The following is a 23,434-nucleotide window of genomic DNA, read 5'->3' as shown; positions in this document are numbered from 1 at the left end:
TTGGTACTGCCTGCTTCCGGCTCAGCACTGACCCAACCATTGGATCAGAAACTATGTGCCTTAAAGCACAGGTCCCCGCCAAAACCCTCGGCTTTCTTCGGAAGACCAGCCCACAAACCAGTCTTCCAGAAGTTGCAAGAGCAGCTTGATGCTCGAAAGAAACAGATTGTTATCCAACCCCAAACGGGCACGCATACTAACACATCCTCCGGCGCTGGAACCTTGACCCCCTTAGAGACAGCACCACTTTGAAGAAACCCTGGAGCCCCTTCCTCATCCAAAGCATCGAAAGATGACACCTCCTCCTTCCATGAGGTTCTATGTAGGGCTGTTGCTTCCTACATCGTGGAGTTGCATAAAGAGCCAGTTGAGGAGGACTTTCTCTTTGAGACTCATCACTCTATGCATTGTCTGCCTATGCAGAAGGGGATTCTCAAGCAAGCCCTTGATCCTTTCAAATAGCCTGCCAAATATGAATACCCAGAGGTTGATGAGATGCTGGAGAAAATGAAAAAAGATCTGGAAGCAACGAAAGCCATGGCACCTTACAGACTCCTTCCTCATGGTGGTATTTTCACCACTCTGCATATTGCAGGGACTCCAAGTCCACATGCCCTGAAGCCTTCACATCTTTCAAACAACAGCCTCCCTAACCAGCTTCCACAAGGGGTTACTACAGAGATGTCTGTCATGGACATTGCCCCAAATGTAGAGGCAAAGGTAGCTCCTCCAAGGAAGCCACCTCAGCCAAGCAGTGACTTACCTCTGTAGGAAACTGGGATTTTGTTGCATTAGTCCCCCCCACTTTTGCGTTGTATTTGATGCAACTTTGACTGAAGTGCACTGGGTTCCTACTAACCAATTCCCCAGTGCCAATGTTCTTTCCCCATAACTGCGCAATTTGTCCCCCAATTTCCAATATCTTTGGCATGTCTGTAAGTCCCTAATAAATGGACTCTAGGTACCTAAGACATGGGTACCGAAGAGGGTCCCCAAAGACTGCAGCATGTATTGTACCACCCTCAAGGACTCCTCACCTAGCTCATGCAGAATACCATTGCATGCTGTGTGTCTTGGTGCAGCTAAAAGGGAAAACACAAATGGCACACAGCCTGTGTGCCATGCCCTCTAACACTGCATGTAATATATGTAAGTCACCCCAACAGCAGGCCTTCCAGCCCTCAGGCAGGGTGCATTATATTACTTGTGTGAACATATCTGCAAGAGTAGATATGCCCCTGCAATGCGTTTGTCGATTCTTAGGCATAGTAAGTGATCAGGGAAGCCATTTTTAGAACATGTTGTAGACACTGATCAATGTGAGTTCTCCGGCTACCTGATAGCTTCACTAAAAACAGAGATGTTTGGTATCAAACATCTTGTAATAATAATAAAGCCACACTGAACCAGTGATGTATTTATTAAGTCATGCACTCAGAGGGCACCTTAGAGGTGTTCCCTGAAAAACCTACTAATTGCTAGTGTTAACTGACTAGTCTTTGCCAGCCTGCCACAAACAGACCGGTTTCTGACCCCAGGGGTGAGAGCCTCTGCTCTCAGGTGTTAGGAACAAAGCATGCTCTGACAGGGGTGTTAACACATCCCTCCCTACAGGATGACCTGCGGATCTGCATTTCAAGGCAGGGAGCTTCAAAGAGCCCACTGTCCTTGGTAGATAAATCTAGCTTCCCTCAGAAGTGAGGAGATGCTGACTCCCGACCCAGGGCCCATTTGGCACCTGTGCAGATGGGAAAAGTAGTAGTCAGAGAGGCGTGTCCTCCCTCAGGTCAGTTCCACTCATAAGGTGATCTGCCTGACGTGGACACTAAATTTAAAAGTCTGTCATCGTGGTGATGGCAGAACTAGGAACTCTGGGACAGGGTTTTGGCCACTTCCCACAGGAATTGCTCATTAGGGGGCATAGTGACCCCAGGGGTAAGTAGCCCATTGGCTACTACCCTTCACTCCCCTAAATCCAGTATTTAGGGGAGCCTCTGACACCAGAAAATCAGTTCCTGCCGACCTGAAAGAAAAAGATGGGCCCTGAAGACTTATACGAGCAAGAACAGAAGACCATCAGCTGACTTGGCCCCGGCCCCTTCGGCCTGCCTGCTGTTCTTGAGAATTGCATCAAAGACGACTTGTGTTGCAACTGCCTGTGCCTCCTAAAGCCTGAGAGGACTGACACCCTTCAACCAAGACCCTCCATAGGATAACTTTACCTCTTCAGAAATTGCACTGCGTTGATTTTTTTCAAATTTGTAAAAATTCATAACTTGAAACGTACTTCCCTGATCATGATGAATTTGATGCCTAAAGTTATATAAAGGTAGGTGTTATTTTTATAACTTGACGTGGATGTCCTTATTGAGTCATGTGTGTCATCTATTAACTGTGCATGCAGCAAATATCTGACACTCTTCTCTGATAAGCCTAAGGCTGTTTGACCGCACTACCCTCAAAAAGAGCACCTTGGGACTGCTAGAGCAAGTCCCTGTCCACTCATAAGGGAACCCCTGGACACTCTGCACAGTATACCTCATTTTGGTATACTATATAAAGAGCCAGCTTCCTACAGCCTCTTCTTCACCCCCGATCACACAACACCTGTCAGGGGAAAGCTGCAGATGATTTTCCCTGCTTGGCAACATTGTCACCTCAGACCAGAGGGTTTTAGACATCATCCAACATGGTTACTGCCTAGAGCTCACTTCCACACCACCCAGTGTCTCTGTCGCAAACATTTCCTCTCTCCAGAGCACCAATGGCAGCTTCAGGAAGAGGTCCAAGAGCTCCTCCTCTAGGAGGCCATAGAGCCTGTGCCACAACACCAACGGGTCGGGTGTGTTCCCTCTACTTCCTCATTCCCTAAAAGAATGGGTCCCTCAGGCCCATTCTGGATCTCACACCTCTAAACAAGTACATCCTTTCAGAACACTTCCACATGGTCACCCTTCAGGATGTCATACTGCTGTTACAGCAAAGTGACTTCATGGTGGCATTCTTCCTCAATGACACGTACTTCCACATACCGATTCATCCGGCGCGTTGGCACTGCCCCCGGTTTGTGATAAATGGTCAGCATTACCAGCTCAAAGTGCTGTCCTTCGGGGTCACTACCTCATCCTGAGTTTTTACAAAATGCCTTGCAGTAGTAACAGCACACCTGCGAAGGCAGGGCATCCATGTGTTTCCCTACCTGGACGATTGGCTACTAAAGAGCGCAACGCAACTGCAGTGCCGTGTACACACCCAAGCCACAATAGCCCTACTGCACAAACTGGGCTTTACCATCAACACTGTAAAGTCCCATCTCTAACCCCTTCAAATTCAACCCTATCTGAGAGCCATCCTCAACGCAGATGTTGGCAAGGCATATCCCTTTCCGGCAAGACTCCGGTCTTTCCAAGCTTTACTGCCTCTTTCAGCCAAATCAACAGGTCACAGTACAGACAGTCATGCATCTGCTAGGCATGATGGCTTCCTGCATCGCCATAGTACCCTTCACAGGATTGCACATTTGTCTGCTGCAGCAGTGCCTAATGCATCAGTAGTTGCAAAAAGAGGGTCATTGGGAAGATCTAGTGTTGATCAGCCCTCGCACTCCTCATTCTGCAGTGATGGATTACCAACAGCTTGTTGTGTGGGATGCATTTTCTCGACCCAGTTCCACAGATCACTGGGCGCATCCCTCAGTGGGTGAGGGGTCCACCTGCAAGACCTGACTGTCCAGGACCAGTGGGGTCCCGCTCACAGAGACTTTCACATCAACTATTTGGAGCTGCTGTCTGTCCATCTAGCGCTCAAGACCTTTCTTCTCCCCAAATGTAGTCCTCGTATGGACAGACAACATGACAGCCATGTATTACATTCGGAAGTGGGGGGACGCCCAATCCCCTCAGCTTCCTCGGTTAGCTCAGTCCACCTGGCACTGGGTTCTTCACTACAAGAGCCACCTGTTGGCGGCATACCTCCTAGGAGTAGACAACGACTTTGCTAACCTTATGGCAAAAAGTCCACAAGCGTGAACTCCACCTGTCTTTCCTCCTTCGCCTCTTCCAGGGATGGTGGTTTCTGGATGAAGACCTCTTCGCCACAGCAAAATACAGAAGATGCACAAGATTCGCCTTCAGACTCCCACATCCACAGACCAGGGGCAAGGCACTGTGGGTGAACTGGTCAGGGATATTTGCTTCTGCTTTTCTACCTCTTCCCCCTCACTCCATTTGTGCCTCGGAAGCTACTACAGACCTCTATCATCCTAGTGGCCCCCCCATGAGCCAGGCAACCCTGGTTCATCTCCTCAAACCACCCTGACCCCAAGAGTCTCAACCTTGCGATTTGGATCCTGAGATCTTGGTTATGTAAGTCTACCTTGTTAATGCATGAATAGTCTTAAGGAAGCACCAACTACTCATGCCTGCTATGCTGCCAAATGGTAAAGATTTGTCTGCTACTGCCTCTCACGTGGATCCTCTGGCAGCCACAGTTCACAACATTGTTACCTCCTGCACCTACAGCTACACCTGGCAGCTGTGATTCATATCTCCAAAATAGGCAACACGTGTTGCTCTTCAGGATTCCAGTCTTCAAAACTTTTATGAAGGGTCTCAAGAGTAATACCTGCTCCAGTGTGAAGTCTTAATATTTTCCTCACTAGTCTTATGGGTTCCCTAGTCTAACCCCTCCAGTCATGTCCCTTACAGTTTCTTTCTTGGAAAGTAACCTTTCTACTAGCTATCTCCGCACTAAGGCGTGTTAGTGAGCTCCAGGCTTCAACCTTTGAAGAACCTTTCTTTCAGGTTCATAGAGATATGGTAGTCCTTTGCACCAACCCTACATTTCTTCCTAAGGTGGTCTCTTCTTTCCAACTTAACCAGTCTATAGAACTTCCAGTCTTCCCACAAACTGACTCAGTTGCAGAAAGGGCTCTTCATGCCTTAGACTTCAAACGAGCCTCAATGTACCATGTAAGGTTTAACAAAACCATTTCGAAAAAACCCAGCAACTGTTTGTTTCTTTTCCTGGTTCATATAAAGGAAAGGCCTTATCAAAATCAGGCATAGCCAGGGGGATGGTTAAATGCATCCACACCTGTTACACAAAGGTTAAGAGTTTTGCCTGTTCCTCCTAGGGCTCATTCCACCAGGGGCCTCTATAGCCTTCCTTGGAAACATCCCAATAGCTGACATTTGTAAAGCAGCTACTTGGTCTACACCCCATATTTTAACAAAGCACTACTGTGTAGATGTATTAGTCTGCCAAAAAGCTAATGTTGGTCAGGCTTCACTACGTACCTTTTTCAGTCTTCTGCAACATCCACAGGCCAGCCACCAATTAAGGGAGGACTGCCTTACAGTCCATGCACAGCATGTGTATCGACAGCCACACATGCTTAGAATGAAAAATGTTACTTACCTTGCAAGCATCTGTATGTGGCATGTAGTGGTGTAGATTCACCTGCACCCACCCACCTCCCTACAAGCCTCTGGCTGTTTGCAATTACCATTACTTTATACTTCCCTTGCATGGTCATCTCGCTATCTCACTCTTTCCTGTGTCGCTGTGCTACAGTCACCTTCACCCGTCGCGTGAAAAGCCAAACTAACCATGAAGTTGATGGCCATGCATATTGCAAGCAAGAGGTGGAGTCACACTACCTTGTAACTCAAGAAGAATTCTTCGAAGAGAAAACACTTGAACACGTCTGAGCCCAGCGCTAGGTGGCAGGAGTATGCACATCACGTGAATCTACAGAACTACATGCCACTAACAGATTTTTACAGAGTAAGTAACATTTTCCTTATCTGCTCTGTAGCATACTCCCAGGCATACCTTCCCATATTGTTCAGTGTTGCTGAAAATTGTGCCATGAGATTTAGAAAAATTGTGTGTTTTATGGTATGCTTTTCTTTATAACAATCTTAATTCTTATTTCAGCTCCCAAACCAAATAGTGAAGCATACCACCTTAACACTCTTATCTTCTGTATTGAAAAGAGCACTGAGTACGATAGATCATTGCTTAAATGAAGAATTGTGGCAAGAGTCAGAAATCTACTCTTCAGCTGTTATGGAAGAATTTGCACAAAGGTTCAGAGAAGCTGTTAGCAAGGTACACAACTTTAAAAACAATATATTTAAAGAAATCGTATAGATTGGGTAAAATGTATTTTATTGACATTCTACCTGTCCATGAAGAAACCTCAAATGTTTCAAGACCATGAAATAAAATGCAAAGTGCTGAAGTGACATCATCTAATACTGCCTTTTTGTAAACCTTAACATTCATACATCTGCTGTGCACCCGTTGCCTATAATTTCCAAATGGGCAACATTTAAAACAGTTTATTTATAATATGTTTTATTTCACTTTACATCGATGTCCACAATTGCAAGACAACTTATTTTATTTTAATGTTGTAGACTACTTATTGAGTATGACTTAGATTCTGCTGTAGCTTTTAGTTTGTGGCACTCACAAGGACATGTGATATAATATTTACAGGTCTGTGCATTTGCATATTATTTACTCCTCTCTCTTTTTTCTACTATTCAGAGAAGCCCTTTTCTCCAGTATTATTGTTGCCTGGATACAACTTTGTGTTTTCATTATGTTAGCCTTTGTAATCTCCACAACTTGATTAACTTGAGAAGTAGAGGTATTAGCATAATCAAGGAAGGTTGCACCCTTCCCCTTCCCTTTATCTGCTCCACATGGCCTCCCTTGTAGTTTATTTTTGTGGAGCTTCAGGGATGCTGCCCACATGTTCTCCCCTAATAAAGGTCGGTTTAGAACATAAAACTGGGGTGTGACCCTCATCATATCTGGGAAGTGTCTGAAGGATGCCTGGCATTTGTGTGCTTGGATGTTGTGAATGGACGAGTCAGTGCTGAAGTCCATTCGACTACTGCACAAAATGTTTTCTTTTGTGCTGGTCTGGCAGTGTCCATTTCAGATATTCTAGCCCATATGCACACGAGCTCCTGCTGCCTTCCCTGAAAGTCGTGGGAAAGGAGGTTGTTTCAGCCCAGGGTTTCTCTACACTGTGTAACCCACCCTTCCCTAGTTTCTTGGTTTGTTCTACCTCCTGTAGCACCGGCTCACAATGTGGTGTGTGGGACGTTGTAACCTTCAGACATAGTATTCAGCAATTTAACTTGCCATCATTTTTACATGTGCAAAGGGATACTGTTACATTTGTGCACTCAGTAAGCCAACTTGTTTCGCTCAAGGGTCGAAACAGTATATGTTACAGAGATTTGTATTTCGAGACGAGCCCGCTATTAATCTGGATGCAGAAAGTCCCTGATGTTGACAACATTTCCACTTGCTTTCACTTCTTTTTTTGCTAAACATGATACTTAAGTACACTAACGATTTGGTACCATTTTCACGGTTTTCTTCTTAATTTTGCTACCTTCCTATACATGGTATTCAAATGAAAAATCTTAGCAGTGTAGTACTGTTTGTTTAATCATTTTTGTATTTATAATTTGCACAAACCATATCAACCGCATTAAATTACAAAAATACATTCAAACAAATCAAAACCCACGTATTACATTTTATCAGCTGTAAAATGCACTAACACGAAGAAAGCTGATACATTTTTTCCATTTATTAGCGAGGTAGTCACTCCATTATCACAAAATTATAAGTTTCTCAAGCATTTGTAATTTGTCTAATCCTATTTGGTGCAGTACAGTTGAATGACGTTTGTTGGACATAGTTTTTCGAGCCTTGTTACTTAACCAATAACTTTAGCACATAGGGCTCACGCCACTCATTTCCTCATATCCCAGAGAAGTCCATATATTGCTAAATGTACGACAGGTAGACACCTATTTTCTGTTTCGGCAATTTAGTCCAAATAAGTAACTGTGACATCCCACATTTAACCATAGGCTTTAAACTACTTGCTGAATTGCATACGTTTTCCAAACAAGTGAAAATTTGCATTCGTAGGTTGCACCCTGATCATTTTCTGATCTTGCTTTTGAAATTCTGGATTTTAGTTTCTGCATCAAGATAGATTTATAGGGAAAAGCCCTTAACAATGCGTTGCAAACAACGCGGACGTTTAGCATGCAAGCGTAGCCACGATTGCCGGAACAATGCATGGCTTTTTCTGTGCCTTAACCATGCTAGTGCCATTCTGCGCATATGCGTGATTAAGGCACAAAAAAAGCCAGATTGGAAGTGGATCATGAGAGGACTCGGTGAGGTAAGTGGGGCTGGGGCAGGGGTGGGTGATGGATTAAGTGCTTGGGCTGGTGCAGTTTTTTTTTTTTTTTTTCTTCTTTTTTTTAAAGGGGGATTTGAGTATTTTTTGTTGGTTTTTTTAGGGCTTAGGGTAGGGGGGTCGGTTTATTTGTTTTTTTTGGGGATGGGAGTAGGGGAGGGTTGGGTTGGGTGGTTGGGCGGGGTAGTTTATTTTTAAAGTGGTGGGGTAAGCTTTAAGGAAAGGTGAGAGAAGGGAGAATAGGAGGAAGGATCGGGAGAGGATGCTGTGAGGTAAATGGAGTTTGGGGCAGGGTTGGTGGGTAGTCTTTATGGTGGGCTGGATTTAGGACTTAAGGTAGGTGGGGGTTGTCGATGTAGTTTAGTTTTTAGGGGTGGGGGTCGTTTTTTTTTTTTTGTTTTTTTTTAGGGCTCAAGGTGGGTGGTGAGGTCGGGGTAGTTTACTTACTGGGGAGCAGGTTTTAGTGCTCCATGCAGTTGGGGTGTGTCGGAGTAGTTCTGTTTTTAGTGGTGGGAGAATAAGGGTAGTTTTTTTTAATTTTTTTTAGGGCTGGTGGGGGTGTTGTGTAGCCATTTTAGTTATAGCTCCATGCATGTTGTTTTATCAAAATAGGCCTGCTGCTGTGCACTTTAACCTAGGTATATTTTATTCTACTTTGTTAATTATTTTAGCCTTAGCCACATTTGCAGGCTTGTTTTATTTCCCTCTATCTAGCTGTTCTTTGCCTTGGCCAGTACTGCTTTCTCAAACAAGACATTTCTTTCACTCTGTACGTTTCTTAAAGCTGCAGTAAGATAGGTTACCAGTAAATGTGGTAATGCTTTGTCTCTGGTATTCATAGAAACATACACATCCTTACGTAGGGACGTTTTCTCAGAACATCACCTTTATAAAAAAAAAAAAAAAAAACACTTCCCTGTCCCTCAAACGTTAGAGGGAGATTCCAGCCAGGTGACCACGACTGCATGCTGATTGCTGAACGCTTCGCTACAGCTGCTTTTGTAGGCTACAGGCCTCTTTCTCAGGTATGGAGGATGATATCTGCCCAGGGGAAACTGAAGGGCAGAACTAGAGCTTAACATGCTGTGCTCTAACATAGCCTAGGTACGAATATTTTACTGTTTTTTTGTGACAATATGGTAGTGTTATTTTTATGCTTCACTCTCCTTGTCACAATTCTAATCCTGTCATGCTTTATTGTCCTGGTTATTGCAGTACATGCTTTATTATCTAAGATGCAGTTGCTTCATTAAACCTTTATTGAAACATATACTGCCTCTGACTGTCCTTGTATACGTGAGACTAATGTAACTGAGAGAAACGGATGCGATCTGAGTAACCACGATTTCCCTGGGGACTCAATCGTGTCATGAGCTCAGCTGCCAAATCATCCCTGCTCTTGGGTGGAGATGAGGATTAGGCAGACAGGTGTCACCTGTACTGGGTTAGACTCAGTCCCCCACACCGCAGGCAATTTTGCCGCTCAAATCTAGTAGTCTCATTAAAATAATGAGAGCCTACGTGACGGGGGCGGGGTAGTTTTTTATTTTTTATTTGTAGGTCAGGTGGGAGTAGGGTAGTGTTTTTTTTAATTATTTTTTTACGGTTCAGGACGGGTGGAGGGTGTCAGGGTAGTTTAGTTTTATGGGCTTGGTGGGTCGGTGGGGGCAGGGTAGTTTTTTTTTTGTTTTTTTTTGGTGGGTGGGTCGAGATAGTTTTTTTGTTTGTTCATGGCATGTTGTGGGTCGGGGTACTTTAGTTTTTATGGGCAGGGGTGGGGAGGTTGCGATAGGTTTGGGTTTTTTTAGGGCTCAGGGCAGGTGGGGGGTCGGGGTAGTTTAGGTATTAGGGGTTGGGTAGTTTTAGGGCTCAGGGCAGGTGGGGGAGTTGTATGACAGAACTACGCATGCCGTTTTGCATTCCGTTTCGACATATGCCTTTACTAGGCATGCTTTTACAATGAAATTAGTTGTAAAGACATGCGTGGTAAAGACATTAATGAAAACAATGCGGTCGTGGTTCTGTCATTTAACCAGATTTATAAGGTTCCCAGTATTTCAAGCTAAGCACGCAGAACGATCATGGCTCAGCTAAGTAACATTCCAAGGGTGCATCCGATGGAGATATGTGATCCAATTCAGGTCATAAAATGTTCACAGGCTTTTGTTATTCCATAGTCCAGAACCTTCATACACTTGGAAGCATCAGGATGACCAATCTGAGAGGACATGAAGGGAAGCCATAGGGGGACCGTACATTATTGTTACTTCGGTGTGAACATTACATGCTGTAGTCATAGGTACTGCCACCTGTGATCCAAAGAACTCGCTAAAGTACCTCCCACAATTATTATTAATTTTGCATTAGTCAGTGTTTCGTGTGCTCAATGTAATTTATTATCAAAGGTAGCGATATAATTTAGAGCTAAATACTTTAGGTAACAAGGACTCGTCAATTGAGTATTTGTTGTTTATTACTTTAAATAGACGGTGTTGATTCTTACTTCTTTTCCCTTGTATGGGGTGCAGACAAGGCAGCTGTTTATTTTCGTTAGCAACAAAGGTGCATTGTGGGCTATGGAGGAGAACCACTCTGTCCATTCTCAGGGGCATCTAAGTGTAGCCTCATTAAAGCAGCCAGAACGGACACTGCTGTCTTCTAGGTACCGGGCAAAGAAGCCCCAGAATGAGTAAACTGGCCTCAATAATGCTGCTTGCCCCATTCACAACCCCAGGGCCCCAAACATCTTGTAGCTTACAGTTAGTTATCTGTAAACTCATTTCACTGTAAATACAGTTGTACTTCTGGAATTACTCATCCAAACAAGTTCAGATATACCGCCTCCAACCTTTATTCCTAATTTTACCATATTTATTAATCCTCAAAGCTACACAGTTAAGCTAACTAAGCAAATACTTTTTAACCCCAAGATTGAAGTTACTCCCTACTGCCATTTTAAAATGTTTTATGGAATTGTAATGTTTGATGCCATGTGTGGCAGTAGATGCACATGCTCTGCATACTCCTGCCATCTAGTGTTGTGTCCAGAGTGGTGCAAGTTGTTTTTCTTTGAAAAAGTGTTTCAAGTCAAGGGATCAAGTGACTCCTTCTCTCGGTAACATTGCGCATGGGCATCAACTACTTTGTTAGATTATTTTCTCTCCGCCGTCCGGTTCGGATGTGTGCGCCTCCGCTCAGTTGGTTGACTCTTTTCAGTTCTTTCCAATCTTTACTTTCTCATTCTGACAGTTTTGTTATCAGTCATGCTTCTCCCATCCTAGCGATCTTGTCATTCTGTCAGTTCAGGCACCAAATGACCACCCTTTGGGGCACTAGAACCTTCTTCAGGCCTACCTTCCACATAGATCCGTCACCAACTGGAATGGTTCCCTGATGGAGCGGACTCCATTCCAATTCTGTCGCGGAGTCACTCCATGTTCCCGTACACTGACCAAAACCTTGCGTGCAACCTCTGTGTCTCTCTGGACCATCATGAACCCAACTGCGACGCCTCCAGCCTTTGTGGGATTGACAAACTCATTGGCTGGAAATGACCTGGAAGATGCCGGACGACACCCCGGACATCTTTGTAGAGGAGCACGCTCAGGAGGAACCTCAGCAGAAGGAAGAAACCCTTTCCATATAGGACAGCTCTGAGTCTGAAAATGGATTTGATACTAAAAGTCACAAGGGGACCTCTACCCAGTGCATGAGTACTGAGGACCCTGCTGTCCCATAGAAATCCTCCAAAAAGATCTTTCAGCCCATACTGGAGGTCACTGGTCCAGCACTGCCATCTGGCCATGATCAGCACTGTAAATCCACTTTAGCGCCTTCTGGCTAGGTGCCAAAAATGGCCACCAAGACCAAAGCCATGTTGTCAGCTTCAACGTCCATAGCTTCAGACCAAAAGATCGTTACAGTATCCGGACCTCAGGACCGAGCCACCAGCTTCAACTTCAGTGCCCGACCAAACTTCCAAAACCGAAGACTTGGGCACCCTGGGCCTTGGAGCCGAAAACCTCGGATGCCAGAGACTCTGGCCAGTCTTCCACTAGCCCATCTCCGATTGAGCCCATGCTGGAGAAAATGGACGCTCGACGGAGCAGGCTCCAGATCCAAGAGGGCACAGGTCGGATTATCGCCACTCCTTCCTCTTCTGTGCTCCCTGAAAGGAAACTCATTTCAAGAGGCTTTGGACGTTCCTATCCCTTCTAACAGCCAAGGACAAGGCTTCTAGTCCCCCACGCAGGCCTTCTCCCCCACCTCCTCCACCTTCTCCTCATCCCCATCTTCACCTCCTCCCCCTGCCCCTTCGGAATCCCCCACATCACCCATACTGGGATTCCCCACAGTCATACATTGGGGGATTAGGAGGGCCCCAGGATGACATCAACCCTTCGGGTGCCTATGACCCTGATCCCATTCCTTGTAATGACACTGACCTCTACCTTGCACGCCCCTTACCACCAGAGGACACTACATCTTACCAACAGGCAGTTATCAGAGCAGCCACGTTTCACAAAGTTGAGCTGCACAAAGATCATTTTGAGCAGGATTTTCTGTTTGACACCCTTACCTCCACTCACAGAGATAGACAATACCTCCCCATGCTCCTTAGCATGCTTTGACATCTTCAAGAAGCCTGTCCGCTCCCAGATAATCACGCCATGGGTGGACAAAAAGTACAAGGTGGTCCCATCTGACCTGCTTCACATCGGGGCTCAGGTACCACCCGATTCCGTGGCAACAACGGACCATTAACGAGCTAATAGTCAGGCCATTGGGGACTCTCCTCACCCAGAGAAAGAGAGTAAAAGAATCAATACTGCTGGGAAGAGGGTAGCAACGCAGGCCGCAAACCACTGGTGCATAGCCAACTCCCAATCCCTTCTGGCCCGGTATGACCAAGCCCATTGGGATGGGATGGAGGAGCCACTACAGTTCCTTCCAGAGGACCTTTGTAAAAGGGGCCAACAGATTATTTCGAGGGGTTAGACTATCTCCAACAATTCCATCAGGTGCGCTTTTGATGCAGCTGACACAGAAACTTGCGGCATAAACACCAGCGTCCTTTTAAGAAGGCATGTTTGGTTTCCTTGCTCAGGTTTTAAATCTGAGGTCCAGCAGGCAGTCCTCAACATGCACTTTGAAAAAGAGCACTTGTTTGGGCCACAGGTGCACCACATTAGAGAAGCACATTAAGGGCACCAACCCTGCCAAGGCCATGGGTGCCCTTCCGACCACTACACAAAGGGGTTCCTTTTGCCACCTTGGACTAAGGGGTTCATATAAGTCCTCCACATTAGAGTCGTTGAACTCACACCCTAGACAGTCTCAGTCCACCAACACCAGATGGTTGTACGGGGGCTCCTACAGGGGGTCTACCAACAAAGGGAGGAGAAGCACCACTACCCACACAGGTCTAAGCAGTGACTACTTTCACCTTCCCCCTGATCTTCTACACCTGTCTGGAGAAGACTCCAACAGTTCTACTCCACCTGGGACACCATTTTCATGAGCCAGTGGGTCCTTGTCATTATCCAACATGGTTATTGTCTGGGGCTCATCACCACTCAACACCACGTCCCCCCCTTGCACACACAGGCCATATCAGGAACACCTAACCCTTCTCTAACAAGAGGTCCAGGCCCTTCTTCCCAAAGGGGCCAAAGAGCCTGTTCCACCACAACATCAAGGTTCAAGAGTAAACTCGCTATATTTCCTCATCCCCAAAAATGACAGCTCTCTCAGAGCCATACTGGACTCTAAACAAATACACCCTTTCAGAACTCTTCCACATAGGTACCCTTCAGGATGTCATCCTGCTTTTATAGCAATGGGACCTTATGACAGCTCTAGATCTAAAGGTCGCCTATATTCACATCTCAGTTCACCCTGCACATCGAAAATATTTAAGATTTGTCATTGCAGGCAAGCATTACCAGTTCAAGACCCTTCTCTTTGGAGTCCCTACCACTCTCAGGGTGTTCACAAAGTGCTTGGCAGGTGTTGCAGCACATCTGGGAAGGCAAAATGTTCATGTCTTTCCCTGCTTATCAAAGCCAGCTCATTACGCCAGTGCCAAGACCACACTCAGTTGACAGTGGATCTTATTCGCAATTTGGGCTTCACTCTCAGCATTCCCAAATCTCACCTTCAGCCCCTGCAGGTTCAACCTTACCTAGGGCCATTCTAAACACAGTGTTAGGGTTGGCATATCCCACTCCAACTCATGTCAAGAATTTCCAGACCTTTCTCCCTAAATTTCAGGAAAACCATTCCTACACAGTTGGGACCATTATTAGTATGTTAGACCTGATGGTTTCTTGCATCGCTATTGTTCCCCTTGTCAGACTTCACATGCGTCTCCTGTAGCAATATGTCTCGTCAATGGTCTCAGACACAGAGTCACTTGGAAGATACAGAGTTATTAGACTGCCAGTCTCAACGTTCTCTGCAGTGGTGGAACACCAACAACCTCTTGAAGGGGCAACCTTTTCTAGACCCTGTGCCTCAAGACACATTGACCACTGACAAATCACAAACAGGTTGGGGTGCTCATCTTCAAGACCTGGCAGTTCAGGGCCTCTGGGATGCCAAACGCCAGTTCCAACAAATCAACTACCTGGATCACCAGGCAGGAATCCTAGCACTGAAAACCTTTCTTCCTCACTGGTCTCACAAGGGTTTCTTGGTTCATACTAAGTTGGACAACATGGCAGCAATGTATTATTTACAGGAAGGGGATGGGGGACTGTCTTCTCAACTCTCCCAAATCTCCCAGGCCATATGGAAGTGGGCCCTTCACCACCACCACGTTCACCTGTTTGTGGCATGTCTGCCAGTAATGGACAACATTGTTGACCTGCTCAGCAGGATGCAGCAACAAGTCCACAAATGGGAACTCCACCCACAAGTCCTTCAGTCATACTTCAGAAGGTGGGGGACTCCCCGTATAGATATTTTCGCCTCAGCAAAAATGCAAAATGCCCAAACTTAGCCTCCAGGTATCCACATCTTCTATCCAAGGGCAACTCTCTATGGATGAGTTGGTAAGGGATGTTTGCCTACTCTTTTCACCTCTCCTTCTCATTCCCTTTCTGGTTCAGAGGATCAGGCAAACATCTCTCACCATGATCCTTGTGGCCCCCACAGGGCCGCGCCAGCCTTCGTTCATCACACTCCTGGATCTCTCAGTAGTTCCGAGTCACTCAACCTTGCGATATGGGTCCTGAGGTCATAGAGTTTAGCTACCTAGAATTGCCTGTAGAGTATGTACATTCTCAAGGAAGCCTGTAGACCTACTACTATATTCTGTTATTCTGCAAAATGGAGAAATTTTGCTTGCTACTGCCAACCCAAACTCATTGACCCAATGGAAGCCAGGGTACAGGAAATTGTTGGTTATTTGATTCACTTGCAGAAAGCAAATCTAGGCTACACTTCCAATCCACCACTACATCTTGCGGCTATAGCTGCATATCTGCAGAACAGACAACATGTTTCCCTGCTCAGGATTCCCGTCATTAAGGCTGCCATGGCAGTTCTTAAACATGTAATTCTACCCTGCGTACCCCTGAGCCATTGTGGAACCTTAGCATTGTACTCACGAGACTCATGGGTACCCCATTTGAACCACTCCACTCATTTCCAACTCAATTCCTCTTCTGAAAAGCAGCTTTCTTAGTCCCAATCGGTTAACTCAGGCATGTTAGTGAGCTCCAGGCACTAACCTTGAAAGAACCTTTCTTCCAAATTCATAGGGATAAAGTAGTTAATTGCACTAATCACAAATTTCTTCCTAAAGTGGTCTCTCAGTTTCACCTTAACCAGTCTATTGAACTACCAGTATTGTTTCCAGAACCATACTGTTTCACAAAGAGTGCTTCACACTCTAGATGTTAAAATACCACTCATGATCTATATTGACAGAAGTAAGGACTTTAGGAAAACTAAACAACTCTTTATAGCTTTTTCACCACCTCACAAAGGCAACCCAACATCCAAATCAGGCATAGTCAGATGGATTGTCAAATGCTTTCAGACTTGCTATGCTAAGAGACCTTTACCAGTTTCTCGCAGAGCTCACTCTACAAGAAAGAAGGGTGCTATTATGGCTTTTCTTGGTAACATTCCCATAGCTGACATTTATAAAGCAGATACCTGGTCTACACCACACACATTCACGAAACACTACTGTGTGGATGTTCTAGCAGCAAGCGAATGTAGGTCAGGCAATGCTATGTATACTTTTACAGTCAACTGCAACTCCTACGGGCTAGCCACCGCTTTGTGGAGGAGCTGCTTTACAATCTATGCAAAGCATGTGTATCTATAGCCACACATGCCATCGAACGGATTATGTTACTTACCCAGTAAGCATCTGCTCGTGGCATGTAGTGCTGTAGATTCACATGCACCCTCCCTCCTCCCTGGAGGTCTGTAGCTGTTTCAGTTACTTTATCTTTGTATATAGTTGTACATATGCATTTACACATTGCATGGACATCTTTTTTCCCCCCTACACTTTTCTTCCTTTCCACTGCTTTCTCACCAGCCTATGGAAAAACAGTCTAGTAAAGGAGTCGATGCCCATGCGCAGTATCACTGAGAGGAGGAATCGCTCGACCTCATGACTCGAAACACTTCTTCAAAGAAAAACAACTTGCACCTCTCTGGACCCACCACTAGAAAGCAGGAGTTTACAGAGCATGTGAATCTACGGCACTACATGCCACGAATTGATGCTTACAGGGTAAGTAACATAACTGTTTCTGTTTTCTGGTAGAATCATGAGGGAAGGTACTGTAACAATAAATAAATAGCAGCAGCCAGGGGGAGCACTAGCTTGTCATCAGTGCATGGAATGTGTAGTGTGCCCTGGGCCAAGACATGGGGCAATTTTTGAAACTGTGAATCATGACGGAGGGTAGCTGTAACAATAAATACATAAATCACATTTTTGAAAGTATCTGCACTCTGGCCAGACCGTAAAAGAATGTATCGCAAGCGTCTGACACTGTTCCTGATCCTGATCAGGGACTCGGGTAGGTCATCTGCTTCCCAGTTGCCCCTTGTCTTGGCCCAGCGCACATTCCGTGCACTGATGACATGTTAGTGCTCAGCCTGACTGCCGCGAGTGCCTTGTGTGCCAGCGCCTTGATCTCGCTGGCTGCCTGCCTTTTCACTGTCAGCAGCACCTCCAGATAACACACGGCTTAATCCGAGCCCCGTCCTGCTTACAGCATTCCTGCTGCTGCGAGGCTGGCTGGTTTGGGATGTTTGATAAATGGCACTGCTTGCCCATTTCTGTACAGCAGAAAAAAAGTCAGTATTTGCGCTGCTTATGTTGCAACTCTTATTGAAACTGCTCCAGAATCCTGTGCAAGCCTTGTTCTGTGTGGTCTTGGCTCTTGTCCCTAACTTCTCATATATCTGATCTGTCTGTTTTTAAACTGAAACAACATCCCGGCCGAGTAGGTGCAACAGTTCTTTAAAAAAAAAAAAAAATGGCTGATTCGTGCCTCAACGACGTATTAAGGACATATTCACAGGGAGTGTCGAGCTATGGGTTCGCTTGGGTACAAGAGCCCCTGAGCAGCCCGAGCCCTGAAAATATTTGGCATGCAATAAATGCAACAAACATGTAAAACTATGATAGTCTTTTCAATTTGTTTTTAAAAATTGTATTTCTTTAACACACTGAAGCGTGTTAATACATCAGATTCTATAATTGTATCAGGAGGCATTTACTAAAAGCGATTTAAACATGAATTTAGGAGTATTCATGTTACCACCTCCCGGCCCCGCTAAGGCACTGCTGTTAGTGAACTGAGGGGCAAGTCAGTTGTCATGTGCACCCTATAGGTGGCTTAGTTTCTTATTACACATGGAGCCACATCTTAGTCTACAGATTAAAACACATGAAAGATATTTAGTTATTGAGGTAGTCAAGATTGATTTAATATATTCCGATTTCGCACTGGGTAACTCAGCCACTAGATGGGTATTTCGTTCTCTGTCCTACATCAGAGCTTAGTGGTTTGATTTTAATTCTTGGCGCCTTTAGGGTGTGGGTGGCAGATTGAAGCCACATGAAAGTTCGGCTCGTATTGGGCTTGATGGTCTAGGAGGACCTCGAGCCAAACCAGAGCCAAGCATCTTGCTCAGGTCCACCTGTGGATTGAGAGACGACTAATGAAAGCCATGCAGTTGCACCCTCGTCTAAAGTGGTGGACTAACTGATTTTCTGCGGTTTCCGTTTTTCTTTGCCTTCTGGTACTTGTAGTCCTGACTTTATTGTGTGATACACAAAACTAAAAGTAGCAGAACACTAAGTCTGGCTGGATGAGTTGTTTGCTCATGCAATTGGGAAACTTGACCGCTCTGGTCAAAACTGGATAGTTGTTGAGGGCCAACACAGTTTACACAGTGTCATTTACACAGGGGTGGCACAAGAGCTATTTATTGAGAGTATTTTATTAATTAGGTTTGTCAGAATTATTTAATGTACACTTTTTAAACTTAATATCAAAGTTTATTGTATTGTTTCATGTGCATGGTATTCTGTTTGCAGTTCATGAGGCTGCAAAGCAGTTTCTGGCAGGTACGTGAGCAGCTTTACTTGTGAATTTTGTGGAGTGCAGGCAATGAGTATGGTTTGGTATTTGGCTTGTAGTTAGAAAGTGACCGTGCGACTGCCCTTAAGCATGAGATGGAGCAGAGACAGAGGTGCATTTTCATATATTTACCATGCCCACCTAACCAGACTTACCATGGTAAGTAGGGTGTGGATTTGTATCCAAGTCTAACCAAGGGTTTGAAGAGATCAGTGAGAAGTACAGCCCTCTAAGGGACACTGCAAGAAGCAATCCAATGAGTCAAGGCAATGACGACAACAGAACTCCATCCCACCAAACAGGTTATATATTTGTAAAAGAAAATGCATACAAACACTAATTCGAAGTCTTAAGTGTTTATTAACAAAAGACACATTAGTCTGTAAATCAAAGTCCGGTGACAGAAGGATGCCCTAGGACCCTGTGGGCATAAAAGCTGTCGATGCTGGAATAAGACATATTTTCAGAGCGAGTGCTCTAATGGAGTTCATGTGATGAGGACGAAACGAAGTTATTCCACAGGTGCAGGATCGCAAGTCATGAGACAGTGTACAAATGGCCTTCAAACTGATACAGAAATGCAAACTTTTAGCTTGCCTGCAAAGCCTATCATAAGAGTGATGCTTTACACGTCGGAGACCAGTACAAACCGGGTAGCTGTGGTCAGGATGGAGCAGAAAGGTGAGTTCCTCTGTTACAATAAACAAGGCAATATTTTTATTTTTACATATATATATTCCATCTCTCTGGTCCTGGAAAACTACCATGACATCCTCAGCCCCACAATAAGTGGGTAATAGTAATTTGGATCTACCCAGGTGGTACCAAGAGGCAAATAATTGATTCACAGACCACTCAAGTGAGGTGTTTCTGTGGAGTTATGCCCCATTGTCTGGCATGTGACCAATTGTAAGCTGATGCTTCCCAAAAGATGGCTCCGACTCTCTAAGCAGTTTGTAATATGTAAACCCTCATTTGGAGACCCTGCTTCCTACCACTAGGTATGAAATCTACTGTGCCCATTCACACAAGCAGAAGATCTAATGAGGAGTAAGTGGTCTACACAGAAGCAGGAGTGGTGCAGTGCCTAGAAATCTAAATGACACCACAGTAATAGATCTGTGGTGTCCACCCAGTGGGGTTGATTCCACCCCAATGAATGGATGTTGCTTGAGGAAAAGAGAAGAAAGTTGTACATGGAGAGGAAACTGGAATAACACATAGGTGGGTGTGCTTTAACTTCTCTGTTCTTTGCCTGGATGCCCTGGGAAGAGAGGTGAAGAAGGGTCGGGTTAGGGAAAAAGGAGCAGCAAACCTTCCAAGATGTGCAGAGAAGAAACCCAAAGATGGGTTGGAGGGTCAGAGCAGAGAGAAGACCCTGGTCTGGTGTTGGTATCCCGCACAGCAGTGACTGGTCTTTACTACAGGGAATGGTGTTCAAACTTAGCTGGAGGCCACTACACAGAGCAATCTACAAATCACAGTAGTCAAACTTTTTTTTGTTTCGAAAGCATAAAAACCCTGGATGCAGGAGTCTGTGGTAAGTGAGGCGCTAGGAATGGAGTCCTAGTGCTTGTACCAGGTGAGAGCAGAACTCTTGGTAAATGTATTGTCACAAGATGTCATAGGCAGGTGAGAGGTCAAGTGCAGACGGGAGGGGAGGAGCTAGTTGGAAGACCTTGGTCAGGTGGTGGTGTCTCACACAAGCAAGATGTGCCGTCACCCCCAATAACTGCTCACAAAAGAGGGACCCTTACTTCACGTAATCAAAACCTTTTTTTTGTTTTTAAACCTGTTGGGCAGCAGGTCACTCATTTGTAGCGGTGGGATTGCTGGTAGCAGCCGAGATTGAGTATTTTGTCCTTCCCTTTCAAACTGTCCCAAAGGTGGCAAAAGAAGCATTGGCCTCCCTTGAAAGAGCACCGTTTTGGAAATTTGCTGTGGCGTGCTGTTGTGTGCTTCACAGAAGTCAAATATCCTGTTTCGGACTTAGTTTTTAGATTCCGCAATTTATTGACTTTTGGTTACATCTTACCCAGAGAACCTTGTTATTACTATTTACGATTTATTGTCATTAGACTTGAGCCCACTCTCTGCTTCAAGCACGCCCCCTAAGTAGTCATCTTTTCCGCCACTTCCTGAAGTAATTACCAGTCACCTCGCAAAAACTGTGACCGATGCATTAATCATTTGTAACTGCAATCAGCCAATATTCTGTCCAGTTTTCACAGGGTTTTGAATACCGGTCAATTTTAATATACAATACATTATGTGTAAAACTCTTCAATACCCGTTGGGGTGCAGGCGCAGCAAATAACATTGTTATAAATGAGGATTGTAGTTTACTCCCAGTTCAGTTTCGTTTTTGCACCATTAGTCCGACCGTAAAAAGAGTCTAAAACAGTAAGGTGCTCATTTAGAGCCTCACTCAAATATGGCTTTAAAACCCCTCGGTTTGCGCCTACTGCTAACCGGCATTTTGCACCCGTTTATAGAGTACTCGTCTCCTCTGATCGGGTTCTTCCATTTTTGTCAGAATACCTTGAAAAATAAAACAAAGATTGCCTGCTGAGTTTTTTTTTAATTATTACTATTTTATTAAAATGCAGTACAGTATCATTTTAAGAAACTCTCACTTCGTAGAATGCACCAAGTAATTTCCTCTCCAGAGTAGGGGAGATGGCCACTGTGCTGACGGATCCGAAAATATAAACATGAACAGAGCAGCACAATGAGCTCAAGGCTAGAATGAGTTGTGAGGTATCGATTTGGGGACAATTGGCACAAATCAATTATTTCACACTCCCTTTAAACAGAACTGCCGTGGTCCTTTTTTAGGTCGAGCAGGCAAGTGCTCTGACGTGTTATAATCTATCTGTGGGCTTTTAGCCACACCTACCGCACGCACATCACTATCACTTGTTCATGGGCTTGCCTTTCAAAAATCCTTTGTTATCATTAATAAATGCTTTAGGTTTGTCCCTCCTTGAGGAGTTTTGTTACCGCCTTGGACACCGTCCCTGTTACATGGATAATTGCACTTTTGCTGATATGTTTGACTGCAAGTGAACTTCTTTTTCCTTTTGTGTCCCTCCTTTGCGCTCATGGTGGGGTTGTATGATGGAACCACGCAGGCGGCAACTACGCATGCCAGAACAATACAGTCAACATAGTCATGTGTGGAAACTACATGCGTGTGGTTGTCGCATGCCACGCCCACCCTAAAACAGAAGTACCCCGACCCCCCCAACCCTTAAAAACTTCCTCAATACCCCCCACTCACCCTGAGCCCTAAAACCGACCTCCACTCCCCAAAAATAAAACAACCTAACCCCTAAAAAGAAAATTACCCTGACCCACCACGCCCCACCCATAAAAACAGAAGTACCCTAACCCCCACTTTTAAAAACTACCCCAATATCCTCCCAACCACCCTGACCCGAAAACCGACCCCCACCCCAAAAATAAAACTACCCAACCCCTAAAACCAAAATTGCCCCAAACCCCCCTCACCCCTGCCCCTAAAAACCCGACCCCTGCCTGCCCTGAATACAGAATTACCCCAACCCCCACCTTGCCCCTAAAAACCCGACCTCCCCCCCACCAGCCTTAAATACAAAATTACCCCGACCCGCCCCTAAAAACCCACCCCTGCCCTAAATACAAATTCACTCCCACCCCTAATAACCCACCCCCCCACTCGCCCTAGATACAAAATGACCCTGACCCCTCCACCCGCCCTGACTACAAAATTACCCTAGGCCCCCCACCCGCCCTAAATACAAAATTACCCAACCCTCCACATCTAAACCCCCCGGCCTAAATACAAAATCACCCGACCCACCCCTAATAACGCGCCCTAAAGACAAAATTACTCCAAACCCTCCTCCCCTAAAAACCCGACCCAGACGCGTTGTTCCTGGTCTTTCCCTCATGGCGGCTGTGGCGTGTTGAATCGGCTCGATTATGTCAACAGTTTTTTTTACTTTTCGTTTTCAATTTATGTGCCGAGAAAAGTCCAGTTAGGTATTTACAACGATAATAGCTCTGACTCGAGCAAACGCGAGACCCATTGCATTGCAAACGCTTGCGTTCTGATGCTCTCTGTAGATAGACTCCTGGTTTAGGTTAGGACTTTGACTTGGGGAATCAATAAATAATGTGTTTTTGAAAGGTGTATAAAAGCAAGGTAAATAATTGATCGGGACAGTGATGTCATTGTGTAGTTCCAGACTCGAGCATACCTCTCCAAACATAGCATCCCTGCAGTGTACATATTGTTGGTAATGTTAGAGACACAGGACTCCTTTGGATGGCCACTTTAAGGAGCAACCACGTGATTTAAAGGAAAGGTTAGGTTTACATTTGTGTAGATTTTGTCTAAGTCCTCATCAAAGGCACCTACTGGGTTTGTCGTGGGTGTGTCTTCACAGCTGAAAGGGACACTGTTGTGGACAACGTCTGCTTCCCATTTAACTGGCTTATGCTTAATTATTGATCTCCCACACTCCTAGCCTGTGAGCTGTTCCTCTGGCTATTAATTATTAATCCACATCATTAAGGCCAT

General features: G+C 45.2%; 1 protein-coding gene across 1 annotated transcript in view; it reads left to right on the top strand.

Annotated features, from left to right (window-relative positions):
• Positions 1-23,434, top strand: part of URB1 (URB1 ribosome biogenesis homolog) — a 683,114-nt gene that overhangs the window by 163,515 nt on the left and 496,165 nt on the right. The window contains exon 11 of the mRNA XM_069204026.1: positions 5,941-6,114. Coding sequence (XP_069060127.1) covers positions 5,941-6,114 — 174 coding nt within the window. The remainder of the gene's footprint in view (positions 1-5,940; positions 6,115-23,434) is intronic.

Source organism: Pleurodeles waltl, chromosome 8, assembly GCF_031143425.1.
Source record: "Pleurodeles waltl isolate 20211129_DDA chromosome 8, aPleWal1.hap1.20221129, whole genome shotgun sequence".
NCBI classification, from domain to species: domain Eukaryota; kingdom Metazoa; phylum Chordata; class Amphibia; order Caudata; family Salamandridae; genus Pleurodeles; species Pleurodeles waltl.
The sequence above is the reverse complement of the archived record's forward strand: the minus strand, read 5'-3'. Positions and strand labels throughout refer to the sequence as shown.